At 48.8% G+C, this 17,380-nt stretch overlaps 1 protein-coding gene and 1 long non-coding RNA gene across 2 annotated transcripts in view; both read left to right on the top strand.

The window, feature by feature from the left end:
- Window positions 1-12,161, top strand: part of EIF2B3 (eukaryotic translation initiation factor 2B subunit gamma) — a 104,831-nt gene extending 92,670 nt beyond the window's left edge. Inside the window, exons 11-12 of the mRNA XM_075508650.1 lie at window positions 191-294; window positions 11,947-12,161. Of these exons, the coding sequence (XP_075364765.1) occupies window positions 191-294; window positions 11,947-11,999 (157 nt within the window). The 3' untranslated portion in view covers window positions 12,000-12,161. The remainder of the gene's footprint in view (window positions 1-190; window positions 295-11,946) is intronic.
- Window positions 12,162-12,934: 773 nt separating this feature from the next.
- Window positions 12,935-16,284, top strand: LOC142412812 (uncharacterized). Its single transcript, XR_012776616.1, has 3 exons — window positions 12,935-13,359; window positions 13,850-14,059; window positions 14,948-16,284. It is a non-coding gene; the product is annotated as an uncharacterized LOC142412812 (long non-coding RNA).
- Window positions 16,285-17,380: the final 1,096 nt, after the last annotated feature.

The raw sequence follows: 17,380 nt of genomic DNA, 5'->3' as shown, positions 1-17,380 counted from the left end.
GGCATTTCAGTTTTTTCAGCAACTGGGTGTGAGGATCAAGAGAATAATAGTGGAGTTTTTGAGAAAAGAGCAGAACTGAACCTACTTACAGGATCATGTCACAGGCTCAGTAGATATTGCAGTGGATACCTTTGTTTTGTACCTGTCATTTTAAATTATTTTCTCGCTTTACTTTGTGTTTATGTTGTAGGTGCTGTCTTCAGGGCAGTGTTATTTGTCATAACGCCGTGATAGAGAAGGGTGCAGACATCAAAGACTGTTTGATTGGAAGTGATCAGAGGCTGGAAACCAAAGGTAAGTAGAGGAGCTGTATTTACACTGCATTTGTAATAATTTCAGAATTTCTTCCTCGAGATTTTATTCCTGCTTCTTCATGAAGTGCCAGTAAACAGTGGCACGTCTACAGTGTGGTGTCCTATAATATTAGGATTTGTTTTTCATGGAAAGTACAGCTTCTTGGCATAAGAATAGCTCAGGGACTTGCTCCTCTGAAGTTGGCAGAAAAGCTCTGTTGTTGTTGTTATAAAGAACAAGATTGGGTGCTGAGACAGTCTTTTCCCAGAGACCACAATTAGATCAGCCTGAAGTTGTCCTCAGCAGAAGGAGCCGTTATTTTGACTAGTAATCTTTGTCAGTGTCAGGGGCAATGCAGTCAAATTACTGATCACACAGACATCCTTCTCTTTGTAGATGCTACCAGCCCATGGTGCCAGCATGCTCCCGTTCACCTTGCTCCAAGCAAAAGCTTGAGGTGGAATATCATACTAGGAGCTGCTGTGCTCAGTACTAAATACAAGGGCAGCTACATTCAGATCTGCTTTACTGCTGTGAAATGCTATTTTGGGGCTTCAGAGAGGTCACAACTACGTGGCCCTCATTTGGGCAAAGTTAAGCCATCCAGCGGAAGTGTGCGTGGCGAGGGCTCGGTGGTAACCGCCTGAGTGGAACTGTTGATTTCCTGCCCTAAGAGATAATGGGCAGGAAATGGCTGTCTCAGTGACTGCATCCCAAGCAGAGGGCTTTTTAATGAATATTTATAGTTGGGGTTTGGCAGATCCCTGCTCTAGGGTGTGGACTGAGGACAAAAGTGAGTTTCTTTGCAGGCTCCATGTGAAGTTATTTAGTCAGATCAGGATTTGTTTGCTCGCTTTGTCTGTATGGGTGGATTCCCAATTGTAAGTGTCCTGACACAGAGCAGGGTTTGCACTTAACGTAGTATAGCGTAACCTATTGTCAGCTATGCATATGACAAATTTTCCTTTAAATTGAAACTAAAAGTAAAAAAAGACTCTTGAAAACAAAGTATTGATCTTGCAGTTGCAAGTCTCGGATACTGTAGGAAACACCCAGTGAGTGTTCTGTGCACTGTGGATTTGGTCCCCGTATACCAGAATCTGTGCCTACTCATGGCTTTGCCTGTCACATCAGTCTGAATCAGTGGCCCTTGTGGGTTTCATTGCCCCCCTATCACTGAAGATTTGCACTATTCATGATGCTCCATCTGTGTCCTCCCCTGAGCATAGAGTCATAGAATCATTTAGGTTGGAAAAGACCTTTAAGATCATAGAGTCCAACCGTAAGCCTAATACTGCCAAGTCCACCATAAAACTACGTCCCCAAGTGCCACATCTACACATCTGCATGAATCACTAGGAGAGCTGAATCAGAGTGTGTTTTGTTGTTAACCTGCAGTGTGAACTATGAGGAGACGGGGTGTAGATTTAGCTAATATTTTAGGAAATAGGAATATGTTTGATTTCTTTAGTAGATTATATCGAACAGAAGTATCGCCCTTTCACCTCGCTCACATCTGCTTCAGTAGTCTTTTCCAGGGTGCAGATCCTAGTCTGCTTGATTTTAGTATGGAAACCATTCTTTCTTCCTGATTGTCCTTGTCATCCTTGTCTGAATACTTTTTGGGGTCTATAGATGTATTTGCAGGGAGAGTAACCGAGCTGTAACCCGTGGTTCATTTGCCTGTTCCTGTAGAGTCTACTGTTCACCTCTCCAAAGCTTAAACCCACTTCGTAATGAGTCTGTGGGCCCTCTAGTTAAACTGTTCAGAAACGTATGATTGACATTAGCAAAGACACATTCAGGTAGATTATGAATACACCATTATGCTGAGCAAGAAAAAATAATAAAGCCTCAGTTCATTTCCCTGCCTCAGTTTCCTAACCATTCTGGAATTTCTTTGGGCTGGGGGTCAGGTTCTCCTCGGTGGTCTGGGATCTGTCTGCGAAGTTCATGACTTATTTCCTGAACTGTGGAGTCTTTCCAGCCCAGCATGTCTCTTCTGACCTTGGCTGGTCCCATAGTAAACTGGGCCCTCTCTTTTTCGCTGTGAAAGCATGCCATGACTTCCTTTCTCCTGCCCAAGACTTCCTGTATCTTGTGCCAAGCTTTTGGTGTGGCCCTGTAAGTCTGTTTCCATATTCCCCCTTTCATCATGACTTTGGCTGTGTTGTTCTGTTTGGTAACTTTTCCTTCTTCAAACTTGAGCCTCCATGGACAGGTTAGAAAAAAACTAGTTCTCTTGGGCTGGAGCCACCTTTTGTTGCAAGCTGATCACACTTCAGCAGACGTAAGCAGTAGCAGCTGGCTGTTGACCCTAGTCTGGGAGTTACATGCTAGAAATCTCCTCAGCAAAGCTGCATACACCTTCCCAGAAACATTAAAAAAATAAAAATACAGCAGTCCCTTATTCCAAAGCATCAGCCAGGATTCATCAAAGGTAGAAATATCCCTGAATCATCCTACACAGCCCCAAGCAAATCCCACAGTTGACTTTGCTGCAGAACTGGCTGTGTGCTCCCTGCTCTGCCCTATGAGTCCTGGCCACACTGCCCAGGCGGCTCGGGGTACAAGAGCTCTTTGAGCCAGTGGTGTACTGACCTCCTTTCATAAAATGAACTCCAGTCCGATGCAAGGAGGATGGCAGGAGAACAGCTACCACAAATGATAGGCAAACGTAACTCAAACCAGCTCTCATCCTTTTCCTTCTGCGGAAGAATATGGGCATATTTAGGGTGGTCCAAATGGTACAGCTGGGAGTAATGGGATTGAATTAAACACAATTTAGGTTGGCTATCTGGAACGTTTTCCTAACGATGTGGTCTGGTAGGCTGTGCGATAATCTCCCTGGGGACATGGTGGGAGACCTCATCACTTAATAATGGGCTTGGCAAAGCTCTGGACACCTAAATAGAGGGAACACTGCAACACTGCTTACTGGGGTAGATCAGATGCAGCCTATTACTTTCAACCTGAAAAGAAGGTTAGAGACACGGGGGGGGGCAAGTAACTGTCAGCAATGACGTCCCAGTCCTGCGTTGACTTCAGCCCTATCTCAGCAATGGCCAGAGATGGTACTTTTAAGTGTCTCTTAAAGTCAAGGTATGGAGTTTTATTAAACTTCTGGATTTGCAAGCCATGCCTCCTGAGAGCCATACTATTCTCTTCCTACTGCTTTTATTACCATGCTTAGGAAGCATCCACTTTCCTTCCTCTTTGATACTTTAATTTAAGGAATTTGCTAGCAGAGAATTAACAGATGGGCTTTGTGAAAGCTACCTCACACAGGTAGCAGTTTGAAAAACATGTTGGTACCTAAGAAAAAGGAGGTAATTATTAAAGGGATAGGAAATGGCAGGCAGCAGTTCTGAAAGAACTTAATTGCACAGAGCATTCAATCACTGTTTCGAAGACAGTTATTAGGATCATGCTCTAGCCTTTTTGATGAACCTATCTTTAAAGAGGAGCTCAAAAGCAGCATGCAGTCATTGAAGTAGGACTAGAGAGAGGGAGTGCTGGTGATGGGCCAGTCGAGTCAGATGAGCCCTAAAGCCAGTGAGTTCAGTTCCCAAAGGAGTCTCTAGGCCAGATTCAGCAGGGAGTACATTATACACCTGGTATAGGTTAGCCAGGAAGAGGCATATACAGTAAAGTGGCCTAAACTTTCTTCAAAGCAACTCCAAGAACAGAGATGGTAAGACACGCACATAGGATAAAACTAGCAAAATTGACACAAAACTCACCACCATATCCCTCGCCTTCATCTCTGTTGTTGTTGAGGCAGGAATGTTTTATGTGCATTGGATATTAAAGAGCCAATGTTGTTTGGGGACAGCTTGAGTCATTGCACACCCAAAAAGGGAAAAAATACCAGCAGCCAGGATGCTGATGTAATCTTAGCTTGGTATCCTGGTACATACTTAGTAGTAGGATTATCTCCGTGACCAGACTGTAGACTAAGACTTTGCTGTGCTTGTTCCTATGCAGTTTTTATGCCACCATATATTTTTATTTTCCTTGGTGCCCTGACACAGTCAACACCCAGAATGAGTAGTGCTTGTCGAATGCAGAGGTTTTCCATATTCCTCATTTTCCTGTCTTTTTTCAGTTTGTGTCTGAAACCTTAATTACTGTACACTATGCAAGAGACAAGATCCTTCCTTTCTATGGCCTTCCTGCAACATTTGTCATCTCAATGCTTCACAACTCTTAACAACCTCATTTGCGCCTCCTCAGTATCAAGTGGTTGGGTTTTCCTCCTATTTTACAGAGACCTGAGAGACAAGGAGATTCTGATCATCCCCCCCTTCATTTGGACTGGCCAACTTAAGTGCTGAAGTTCCCTGTTATATGTGGCATTTCCTAGCTATTAGAGACTTGACATTTTAGCCTTAGCATTTTCTTTGTAAATGTTGGGAGGGAAGGTTCAGTCCACTTAAAAAAAAAACAGTTTTATTACACAGGATTATGTTGGCCCTTGCATGGATCATTAGCAGTGTCAGAAACTTGAACTCCATTGTACAGCTTTCTGCTGCTTCAACTGATGGGAACTGATAGTAGTGGGTCATCTTCCTTAAGGGGAGCTGGATCTGCAATGGGACAAGAGAAACTCTTTGCCAGGAGGTTTCACGGATGCCCATGGGCGTCAGCAGCCCCTGAGATCTACTCCTGGTGCTGGGAGGAGAACGGTCTAGTTACTGTAGGCTTTACTGCTCCAGCCCCCAGCATCAGCCATTGGGCCCCAACTATATCACCTGTGTCCTACCTGATCCTGACTCCTGCTTCACAGCTTCCTGCTATGGCTTTGTCCCAGGACCCGTCTCATCCATTCCCAGCCTTCTTTTTGTTGTTTTCCTCTAATCTTTGTCCCATGGAGATTCTTGTTTTTCTCTCTTACTTGGTTATTCCCAGATACCCACCTGACTCCTCCTCTGGTCTGACCGTAGCTGCTATTTCCAGTCCCCTTGCCTAACAGTCCCATGCTCCATTTCCCATCTGGCATTCGCCCTCTGACTGCTTTGAGTCAGACTGCATCCCTTTCCGTACCGCCGTTGAGCCTGGGCAGGATCATTCTGGGCACAGGAGGGAAGCGGTTCTGTGCCGAGTGCTGCACTGGTCCATAGAGCAGGGATACAAGCATAGGGGAAGCCCTGCCTTCCTCCTGCGCTTCCATGGTCGAGAGTGCTCACTGCAGACAGAGTCTCTGGAGCTTTTAGCTGCCCTCCTGACAACATGTGCAAACTGAGATTTTTTTTTCCAGAGGCTTATCACGTAGCCAAAACTGTGTGGTTTCTCACAAGAACAGAAAAAGGCACATATCCCAGTAAGGACTGGCTCCCGTTTCCGATCATTTTCCAAGTCCTGTTCCAAGCTTGGAATCCTAGGACTTCTCAATGAAACAGAGTAAGATTGTTTTATTTTAATGAGGGCCAAAGAGCACATTTTTCTCTAATGTCATCCTCTGAAGGCAGGTACAGTTTATGAAACCTCCACATATGAATGGGTGACTGCTTGTGAGGATGCTTCACCCCAGCCAAGATTTAACAGGATAGGGACAGGAAGGAACTGAGGGACTTTCTGATGCTCTCACTGCATTCAAGTAGGGGAGAGCATCTGCTCTTGCAAGATGCTGAGTACCTCCTGGTGAAGTCTTCAGGAAGTGAAAACACTTAGCACGACACAAGGTCGGGATCAGAAAGCATGCTGCAGTGCAGATGGGAGTTATGAAAGCTCGTGAAGAACAGACACAGACTAAACAGTGCACACATGTATATTGTGCACTGGGGTGCAAGACGAGCTGGAGGTGATATAGGAATGGTGTAAATTTATAGCAAAACTGAGAGGTCCGTAAGATTTGCTCCCTAAAGTAGTTTAACTACTGAGCGTCCATGACAAAGATATTGTTGGCAGTTAAAACAGGCATCTCTTAAATAGTTGTCATTTTTGTTTCAGTGACTATGCAGTGACTACATTTCTAACTGATCCTAATAAGCCTCTTTTCCAAGTTGTATAAGAATGGTTTATGAGTTCTGGCCTTGGCAGTGGCATAAAACTTCCCTAGACTATCCATCCAGCGACGCTTTGTCCTCCCCTCTGCCGCTGGGGACTGTCACACTTGTGCACACTGTCATTCCCGCCTGGGGAAGTTCAGGCTTCCCGAGTGAGTGGGTTAAACGAGCTGCCACATTCGCAGCATGTTGATTGTGAAGCCTACCCATAAGGCAGCAGTTCGTAACCTTGTGGAAATATTTTTACATGCTCCACGCAGAGAAAATAACCACTTGTGCTCTGCTAGAGCTCAGCCACATGAAAGAGCCAGGAAGAGCACCGCAATGGATGCTGAGAAAGGAAAGGGACCTCTACTTGCATCCAGCGCAGTGGGCAGCAGTACCCAGGCAAATATGGCATCTCTGCCACTTTAGCAGGAAATGTGGACAGAGTCTGTCAGACTGACGTTTCTGAGATCCCTGCTCGCGTTTGCTATGAGGTGGTGATACCCCGTGGGAGCACACCGATCAGTACAATGCAATCCCTTTCTTAAACACTTTGCTAGGACTCTGCCCCGATACTAGGACTCCAAGTGTGCCCCCCTCCCCAAAGAGCTTGCTATCTTAGGCACAGCCGCAGCTCTTGGTCTCATTTTCCCTTAACTAACCTTTTTCCTAACACCTTGACTGATCATTTTCCCATACACCTCTCTTTCCAGTTCCTTCATTCCCCCCATCCATCTGCTCCAAGCCACAGTAAATGCATCTCTCTTCGGGTACTGAATTCAGCGTTGCCTTTACCTTTACACTCCCAAGACATGTCTATTCCCCAGATGGGCTTGAGGGCAAATGGGTTAATACTGGTTGAACTATGAGAAAAGCCTCAGCTGAACCAGGTGAGCACCAGCACTGTGCACCGGTGGTTGCTCAGGGTGGGTGTGAGGCAGGAGTGAGATCCCTACTGCCTGCCCCTTCTGTGCTGGAGGTCCCAGCTGTGGGCCAGAGCTAATCTGCCTGAAGCTACCGCCAGCCCCATTCCCAATGCCCCTGAGCTGAGTTGCACATCCCACCCCTGGGAGCAGCTGGGGCACCCAGCTCATGGGGAGCATCGCTCCTGGAGACATGCGGGCTCAGCAGATGGCTGCACAGTGGGGCTGACGCAGCGCTTGGGAGAAATCTGTGAGACACTCCTGGCCTTTGGGGCCACAGTGTGGTCACCCCTGATCTCCAGTGATCGCGTAAGTAACATGTGGCTGGCGAGAGAGCAGGCCTTCACTGGAAAGCCCCAGTGCTCTGTAAACACAAACAAATCAGCCCCCATCACCTGCTTCCCTTCTTTATCTCTACATGTAATTTAAAACACCCTCCAGCCTCCCAAAGTCAAGCTTCAGCTGCTTCCCATCCCCTTAAGCCCCTTTAGTTCCTCTCCCCCCCAACCTGGCTGCTTTTCCAGGGCCAACCATCACTGCAGAGACAAGTTGCTCTTCTCTCCCATTCTCTGATCCTTTCTGTCCTGGGTGAATGTGGTAGGAACCACCCACAGCGTGTTTTCGTGCATGCGTTTCTGCAGCCACCCCTCCCCCCCGCCTAGTTTTTTAAGTTAAACTATCTCTTGCTTTAAAGAGAGCAAATACACAGCAGTGGCTTTCATCACTGCTGTATAATAGAGCAGTAATTCTGTGCCAGGGACTGTTTTCTATTTTATTTTAAAGGGTTTATAAAACAGTGTATGTAATTGAGTGAGTAAACTGAACGTTTTCTGGAGCCCCTGAGGGCTGGAACTTCGTGGTGGTCCTGGGCCTAGGCCCTAACCTTTTTTTTTTCTCTCTCTCCTTTTTTTTCCCCCCCTCCTTTTCCCCTCCTTCCCCTCCTTCCCCTCCTCCTTTACAACCCAGCGTTGCCACCAGCAGCAGCAGCAGCAATCTGTCTGGGGCTAATTGAGCAAACAACAAGGAGATGCTTTCACATGGCTTTTAAAGGAATGCTCCGGCATCCCCTTTCTGTAAGCAGCTTGGCACGAACCTGCCAGGAAGGCTGGGGAGCGCTGGATCCCCGGCCCCCGGCCCGCTGGTGGGGTTTGTGCTGGGCTGCGCAGTCATTTCCGCCCCTCTGTTTATTTGCATTACAATTTGTTTTTAGCCAAGCACCAAAAGCTGCACTGCTCCCCAGCTCTCTAGCTCTCCTTGCCTTGTGCGTATGTTTTTAAGGAGCTAGTGTACAGTATGTGTAAACAAATGTCTTCCAAAGCAGGAACGCATATATAATGAGTGACAGGTTTTTGATTTACGCTCAGTAAAATCTCTGTGGACACTCGGTTCAAGCACCCAGGCTGACTTCAGGCTGGGCTGCGTCAGCAAGTTGAAGCAAAGTGCTAATCAGGAGGTTGAATGTGTTGATCAGCTCTGGATTTGCTTAGCACCAGATGCTCCCAATCTGAGAAGATCTAGTTGAACATGATTTAAGGTTGCAGAGTCCAACTCTAAGGCTTTCTGAAAGTCCTTTCTCTAATCCCTCTTCTTTCTCTGTGGGCTGAATGCATCTGTAACCCTGCCAGTGTCAGATAAAAGGCAGCCTGGTAAGAAATCCCTAATGGGGAGCTGGGGAAGGAAAAGGGAGCTGAACAGCTAAGCATGTGAGGTACTTCTCCCTCCTCCCCCAGAGTTTCAGGCAGAGTTTCTGCATGAACTGAGCTTGCTGGTACCAGCCAGAGCCACTGGCAACTGGCAGCCACGGCTGATAATGAAACGCTATCCGCAGCTCGGCTCTCTGGCACACACAGTGGAGTCTGAATTCCCTTCCCGCTGCAAGGAGGGCTTTGGGAAGGGAAGAGGGAAGCAGGGTGAATCCTTATCTGCCTATCGCATCCCCTGGGGGTGCGGAATCAGGCTTTGTTTCTAGCAAAACCATTCCCTTTATTGCTTAAAAACTTTCTTGCGGATTTGAGGCAGGCACATTCATGTGTTTTCTTTTAGCCTGTACAAGGAGAAATGAGTTTGGTGATTTCATGCGAGTCTCTGAGGTAGCAGTGACATACCAGGCAGGCTGTGTGTGCCTGCTTCGGAGAATCTGGGCCACACGGATCAAGGAGGAGACAAAACAGGTAGAGGAATGGGAGATGAGGGAATGCATGCTCTGATTTCCCCTGTGGCTTTGGCTACTTAAAGTCCCTAAACTCACTGCTGCCTCAGTTTCCCCATCTATAAAATGGGAATGCTCCTATTTGCCCACTCTTGAAAAGCATTTTGAACTCATCAGGTATAAAATGCAAGGTATCATAAGGCAGCTACAAGCATGTCAGTGCAAAATACAAATAGTTGGTACCACCTCTGCAACCAAGTATGTGACAGGACCCATCCCAGTTCTGCACATTTAGGACAGTGCAGGATGCTGTCTGAAATGAAGCAAGAAGTTCCTTATTAAAAAGTATTGCTACAGATAACCTATATATAGAACCATAAATTGACATGGGTCTTTATAAGCCTAGATGAAGGCATGTTTAATCTGCAGAGGCATAACGTAATTACTCTCACTGGATGGTAGCCAGGGCCTTTATTCACATCACAGAAATCAACATGATAGGTAGTCTGCTTGGAGGGGGTTCAGGAATGGAGTCACAGGAGTTGCTACAGGGCCTGTTTGAGATATATTGGGAAAGTTGTTGGGGGTGAGGAATGTTATAGCAAGAAGTGCTGCAGGTTGGATTTGAGGTACCTTGGCAAAGCTGTGTGGGGTCCAGGACGGGAGGAGAGAGGCGCTGAAGGCTGGACTTGGGGCTGTTGGCAGAGCTGTGCTGGAGAGGTTGTGTGGTGCTACCTACATCACACTTGCACCTGGCACTTGTACAGTCAGTCCCTCATTTTCCTGAGCACTGCATCCACCTCTGCTCGTCCTGCCCAAAGTGCTGGAGATGGGGCTCCACGCTCCAACTTTGAGCTCCAAGGTGTTGGCTCCAGGCATGAGGCTCCAGAATTAATTATCAGTTGTCACTAAATACCCTGAGCAAAGGACTAAATGACTCCATCTGATGCTGAAGGTGAGAAGCAGCTCCCGAAGCAGCTCCTTGATCTCCTTATTTTTGCCTTCATGAAGGGTCTCTGAAAGTCAGTCGTGTGGCTAACCCAGCTCTGTCCCCCAGGCTGCGGAGACAGCAAGATCCATATGATTGTGGGGTCGGGGTTGTAGTGGGAAATTAATCTTGCCACAGTCCAAAACTCCTTGAAGTTTATAGAGCAGTTTTTGATCAAACCTTTTCTGGAGCAATGGTTTGCATGGTGCAACGGTAATGGCTTGAATTTTAAACCAAGAGAAGTATTGTGTTGGCCCGGCCAGTTTGGGGATTGCCAGGAATTTCTCCATTTAGCCAAAGGTGGCATGTTTGTTGTTTTGCAGCAGTCTTGCAAAATCCACTCCCCTGAGGGGAGGAGCTTTAGGTGGGTAAATAAAACACAACTCGTTTTTTCCATCATCCTTGGCTATCCACCCCCACTGCTGTGCAAGGTGTGGGAGACAACGCAGCCTCCATCAGTGTATCCCAGCACCTCACAGGCCTTGGTGCTTTATCCCAGGCTCCACAGCTGATTGTTATTCCTAGTGTGCAGAAGGGGAGATGGGGAGCCTGGGGGCATGGGTCAAACCACCTGAGCTCCACCTGAATAGGTGTCCAGCTCCCAGAGAGCAATTTAGATTCACCGCCTCCCCACGGTACCCTGAGGACAACCACTTTGAGCACACCGGCTTTGTGTCACACTCTGAGGCCACATGCTTGGGTTTTTTAGGCACTGGGCTTTCAGTTGCGTGGTTTTATTATTTTGGCTTTAGATCCCTTATTTGCAGTCCTTCCCTGACAAGCTGCTTTTGCATTTTAAAGGGAAGGCTCTTTCAGTACAGTGTATTAACAGTGCTGGGGCAGGGACTGGCACGTTAATGTGTCCACTGGGGCTGTGCAGAGCTCCTGGGAACAGGCAAAGGAGTGACCTTGTAGAAATTGTCCCTCCACAGGAGTCTGAGGTGGGCTGTCCACCATTATCCTCAGAGATGATAACTGTGCTCAGAGACCTTGCTTCACGCAGATACTTTTGGAGAGACTCCATCCAGATTTTTTTAATCCAGGAGGGAGAAGTCAGGTTTAAATAAAAAAAAAAAAAGCCTGTTTTTTTAAGCTGCCAGGGTTGAGTTGGGATTGCTGAGAGGATCTCACACTGCCTCGGTGATGGCCCCCAACGCTGAGCAGCCCCTCTCCTCCCCAGTCTCCATGCAGTTTGAGGGCACACAGCACACTTCAGGGCCGGGGTGGATTACTGATCTTTAATTTTATGTCAGATCTCCATGTTGGATGTCGACGGTTCTTTGCCTCGACCTAGGTGTACACCTGTCAGCAGCAGCTGTGACTTCCGTCGGGCCTCTCTTGTTTAGTAGTGACACATACATGTGAAAACTCTCATTAGAGAAACCTCCTGATGTTTAGTCAGTTGTTTAGGCTTTTGCCATGTGTGTGGGATACTGTCGGAGAGACGCTGGAGTCCAAAGAAAGGCAGAGAATCTGTGTTTGACTTCCCCAGAATCTGCTTTTCTCATTTGTTTTAAAGTTGCAGATTTGAAAAATGCAAGGTCTGAAGCACTGCTGCAAAACTCAATTCCTCTTCTTTTCCTCCCTCTCTCTTTTCAGCCAAACATGTTAATGAAGTCATTGTGGGCACCGAACAGCTGATGGAGATATAACCCAAGTAGGTTTTAAAGATGATTTTATGGAAGCCAGCAGCAGAACCAGATGTTCAAGCATCGTAAGATCATCCGTACAGATCAGTACTGGCACGATTTACCCTGTCATTGCTCCTTTCCTGTTCAGCTTTATATTTATGTCTTAATAAAGAAGTATTTACAGAGCGGTGTGTCCGTCAGCCCCTCCCCCCTCATTGGGATGCACGCGGGTTTGTGCCGGGTAATATCAGTTCCTGCGCGCCCGGCGAACGCACTGTACTTTTCCAGCAGAAGGGAGAGTGGGGACCACACAGACTGTGCCCACTCCAAAGAATGACTTAGCCGCCCTCCCTGCGATGTAAACCACATCCCTGCAGTCCTGCACCACCGTCCCCGAGCCTGGGAGAAACCGCTTGGGATGCTGCTTGTGCATCTCATCAACGCAGCAGGTGGGCAGTGAAACACAGCGGTAATGCGGGCTGCTCTTTGCAGCCCGGCAGCTTTGCCAGCCTCCTCCTCCCCTCTCTCTCTTTCTCTCTCGTGATGCTGTCCCATAGCACAGAAGTGTTTAAGCTGCGCCTCTTCTCTTCTGTAATGCAGTTGAGGAGTTTGAGTTTGGCACCCATTTCCATCAGGGCTGAGTTTGGTCCGTTACTTTGAAATCCTGCCCAACAGCAAGTATGTGAGAGGGCTGGAGGGATGGGGGACTGTAGAGGGGAAGTGGGGCATGAGCAGTGGGTACTCTCTGCCTTATTTTGATGTTTCTTTCACTTGTCGGTCCGCTGTTCCTAATCCCAGACAAGAGGTCCCTCCCCACATCTGGATGATCTGTGGATGACTGTACCTACGTCTGTGAGATGAGCCGAGTGCGCTAATGTGAAATGCACAGCCTTGTGGTCAGGGGTTGTGCCAGGGTTGTAAAGCACCTGGATGGGATTGAAACACAAGCTGTTCTTTAACGTTTATAAATTGGACACAAGTTCCTACCTAAAAGCTGTTTATTAGAATCTAGTAGGATTCAATGGGACATTTATCTGCCCTGGCAGTTTGACATCCAGAAGTGCTTACAGCAACTGGCTGGGATGATATTTCATTAACTGAAGTGATAAATGTTAAACGTGTGCTTCATGGGCACTGGTGTCCCCCGAGGAAAATTACCGTTTCCTAGCTAATTTGACAGGAGAGAGATTATAATCCAGACATTCCCCGAGTTTCAGAAACAAGATCCCTCCTCTAAAGGTCCAGATTGGAATGGAAAATATGGGTAAGGATGAGCTTCAAGGCCTTTGACAAGCTACAGAAAGAAGAAACGCGCTGCACTTCAGCTCCGGCTTTGTGCTAGAGGTTTTGCCTTGCATATGTGCGCAAACATGTTCCTAAGGTACGAAGCCTTTTTCATCCAAGGATCACAGAGGCTTTACAAAGGTTAATTAAAGAGAGTTCTTGTCTCTGTGTGCGGCAAGGGAGCGAGCCATCCATTTTGGGTGTGTAGAAACAGAAGCAGAGTGGAGCGTAATTACCTGGCTTTGCATTTTACCAGAAGGCTGTGGCAAAGCCGAGAGAGGTCCGCAGGGACTTTGACTCCCGGTCCTTTTGCTTAAACACAAAGCCTTCTCCCTCTCCGTTTTTAGGATACATCTTAACTTCTGAAAAGTCCACATCCCCTTCCTTAGCAGCTACAGCTTTACCTCCTTGTGCTTTAATTAAATGTTAAAGTCTCAGTCCTTTTGTTTAGCTAATTTAAGAAGAGGGTGGGGGGCTCTTTACTGTGTCGGTTAGAATTTAGCATTAATTTAGTGTTCTCTGACACTTGAAAACCTGGCCGGGATTTGAGGCGTTTTCTTTTCCTTTTTGCCTTTTACGACCTGCAGGTGTTTGGTGTGAGATAAAAGTAGATCCCAAAGTGAGATTTCACAGCACAAATTATCAAAGTGAAGATTCACTCTTGATGTAGTCTACGTGTGTGGCAGTAATTATGAAAAATAATTCGGGATAATAGGGCCTTCAGGAATCCCAAGGCGGGCACTGGGAGCTTAACCCTTCCTCACCTAACCTGGTCTCCACGCCGCTGTCATCATCAGGTGAGCAGATGATGGGTTGAGTCAGGCAGCTTTACAAACCAAGTGATAAATGTTACGGTCTTCAAGAAAATCGGGGAGGCGACCAAGGAAAGGAAGTTCTGTTCCCAGGAAGTTTTGCACGTGACTGTTTGGTCCTAGGCCATACAGACCTTTGGGAAGGTGTTACTGGTACGCGCTGCTCACCAGCTTTGAGGAACAGTCACCTCTCAGACAGCAAGTCAGTCTCCTCACTTTGCTGCTCTGTCACACCCAGGAGCTGAGCGTTACAGCCCGTGCCCATCACGGTGCTGTTAGCACCAAGGCCGTGCTTTATAGGCAACGTTTCTCTGAAAAGATGGGGCTTCCCAGCTCTGTAGACACTGGTGCTTCCTGGACAGGCTTGTCCTGAGTGCTTCCTTGGCAGATGTACAGCTGGGGTTGATGTGAGAAGGTTCTTGCGGTGGCATGTGCTGCATCTGCATGCGGTGAAGCAGAGGCTTGCCGTGATGCTCAGTGAGGTCCCCAGCCAGCAGCACCTCTGGCTCCTGGGTTTCACTGGACAGTGTCCTGCCAGCAGCTCCTAAAAGGGTTTTTCTGTGACCGGGGCAGCAGGTTGGCATGGGTGCAGAGCCCAGCGGCAGTGTGTGTGCACACCTGGCCCATACTTCTTCCTGTGGGTCCTTCACCCCCAGCACACCGTGACAGGGGCACCTGAAGCTCTGCCCCCTTGCCCAGGCTCCTGTGAGAGGTGGGCACCACCCGCAGCAGCTCTGCAGCGAGGTCCTTCCCAGGATGTTTGCAGCCAAGCCCATTTGCAAGATGCGGATTTGGGAAAAGCATTTGTTGGGCGGTTACAGACACCCAGAGCTGTGGCTCTCCTCCCTCAGCCGTTCGTGTTTGCTTTTGTAGGTGACGGTGGTGATCTTTCAGGAAGCAGCAGCTCATCTGACCCCTTCTGCAGTCAAACTGAAGTGGATGGTTCCCATCTTCCTGGTAGCCTTGGAGTGGAGCCACGAGAGGGAGAGGCGAGCAGCCAGCCATTCCCAGGGACCGTGGGCTTCCCACCCCAGCGGTGTTCAAAGGGACACAAAACCTTCTTTGCAGCAGGCTTTGATCTCGCTTTTGGGACAGTTTTTTGGCTTGTGGGCAGGAAAGGGAGAGGAGTGCCAGGCTGAGTGGTCATATGGCCTCAAGTCTGCAGGTCTGGGTCCCCCATCACCTGTCGAGTTGACACAGTGTGTGCAGCCCTAGCAATAGGACTCTCCTGAACCTCTTGGAGCTGGGCTTCATGAGGACTCCCCAGTCTTTTACTGCCTCCGATCACCAAGGGTTATCATGGAGAGCCATGTTGCTCATGCTGGCTTCCTTGCTGGCTTCTGCACCTCGCTTTCCTTCCTCTGGCAGCCTGGAAAGAGTGGTTCTCACCATGCCCTGCCCATCCTTTGGATCTTGCTGGTGGGAGACCAGAATTTTCCTTATAAAACCCTGCAGGTCTGGGGAACATCAGTATTTTCAGGAGGTGCTGTGCTGCCCCCACACTGGCCCAAGTCCACAGCAAGGGCCAGTGGCTGCTCTGGTCCCTGCCCTGGTGTCTTGCTAGGGGCAGGATTAGATCGAGCCCCAGGTGGGGCTCGCAGAGGAGGCGTCTGCACCGGCAGCGGCGCTGTGATGACCACGTGTTGCACAGCGCGTGGTGTAACCCGCTCCCCAGGTCCCACCAGTCCTGGGACACCGCGTTGGCCATCGGTGCTGCTCTCCTGTCACACGCAGCCGTTCCTGTGGCCTTTGGTCGCCTATTTTAAAGGACTGAAGATTGCAGCGGGCAATTGGGGATGGGTCCGTTGGCATTACAGGCTGCCCACCATGCCCTGTCCCAGCCCCCTTGGTGCCATGGGGGGAGCACAAGGTCACAGGGCCCTTCTCGGCGGGCAACCTGCAGGGTTAATTCAGGGACGTGGAGGTGCCCTCACCAGGGTCCAGCGCCCAGCAAACCCCCTGAGCATCTCTGCAGCAGCCGGCCCGTGGAGGCTCGCTTGCTTTCAGCCAGGCGGCTGATTTCTGGATGCTGTCGGTTTTCACTCCATCTTCCAGGAGCCAAGGTCCACAGCCGCGCCTATGCCTCCCAGACGGGCCGGCAGACGAGAACTTCCTTCCAGGCCCTATAGACAGACATTTTATATACGTTAAAATACGTGTGTATATAAATATGGAAAGCAAGAGCTTGGGAGAGCTTAAGTCTAAATAAACTTGTATGTTTAAGGCTTTTAAAATGCTAATGTTGAATTTCAGGGGAGAGGGGACACAAGGGGATTGTTGGACTGAGCACCAAGACAGCTGATGAGCTTGTATCGGTGCCTTTACAATTCAGGGAAAAATGGGATAGTTTGGGAAGGGAAAAGGGATTTTCTTGTTTTTGTTTTTAGTAGAAAATAAAAGAAGCTGCCTTCTTATTTGCCTCCCTCCCCCAGCGCCGGAGCAGCAAGCGACTGGTGTTGTATGCATAAGCTATTCCTTTGTGCAACATCTAAATGGTTAATTGTGTTTGAGGAAGATGTACGGGCGAATGGAGGGACCACCCAGCAAGAGACAGACAAGAAAGAGCGATCTCTGAAATGTTTAACCAGAGAGAGAGCAAAGTTGTTTAAAAATATTTAATTTACAACATTCCACACTGCTGATTATAAATTGGCCGTCCAAAAACACTGCTGCATGCGGGGAGGGATCCAGGCAGCATGAAACAAATTCTTGTGATTGTTTTTCCTATCTTCCTCCCTCCTTTCCTTGGGGAGTTTAACCCCACGGCGGGATGCGGGTCGCTCCAGGCAGGGAAGGTGGCAACCGACCCCTGGCCCCCAGGACCGTGGTCTCCGGTGCGAACACCTGCGCCCGGGGCTGGGGCGCAGCCGCCTGCCGGTGCTGGCAGAGCTGGAAGGGACGGTGAGGAACGGCTGACCGGCAGTGCCGGTGGCAGTGCCGGGCACATTTGAGATGCCCCTGCAGCCCCTTCCCTCTGATTTTCACCCCAGCACTGGGATTCCCCCGAAGCATCCAGCCATGCTCCCGGGCAAGGAAACCCAGGAATCCCCCGGCGATGGGTTGGGAGACTCGGGGAGCCAAACCCAGCTGGGCTGCACCACCCATGAGAGGTCCCTCGCCACCGTGAGGGTGCTTGCTCTTCGGGTCAGCAGCACTTGGCTGCATTGCCCAGCCATTCCCAGCGGCGCCGGGAAGGAGACAGGACCTGGGCCCTCGCAGGGTCGTTGAGCAACAGCGGTGTCTCCCCCCGCTCGGGCCTTTTTGCAAAGGGGGTGGTTGATGCCGGATGCCGGGAAGAAGGGATTT

The sequence above is a fragment of the Mycteria americana genome, chromosome 7 (assembly GCF_035582795.1).
Source record: "Mycteria americana isolate JAX WOST 10 ecotype Jacksonville Zoo and Gardens chromosome 7, USCA_MyAme_1.0, whole genome shotgun sequence".
NCBI classification, from domain to species: domain Eukaryota; kingdom Metazoa; phylum Chordata; class Aves; order Ciconiiformes; family Ciconiidae; genus Mycteria; species Mycteria americana.
The sequence above is the reverse complement of the archived record's forward strand: the minus strand, read 5'-3'. Positions and strand labels throughout refer to the sequence as shown.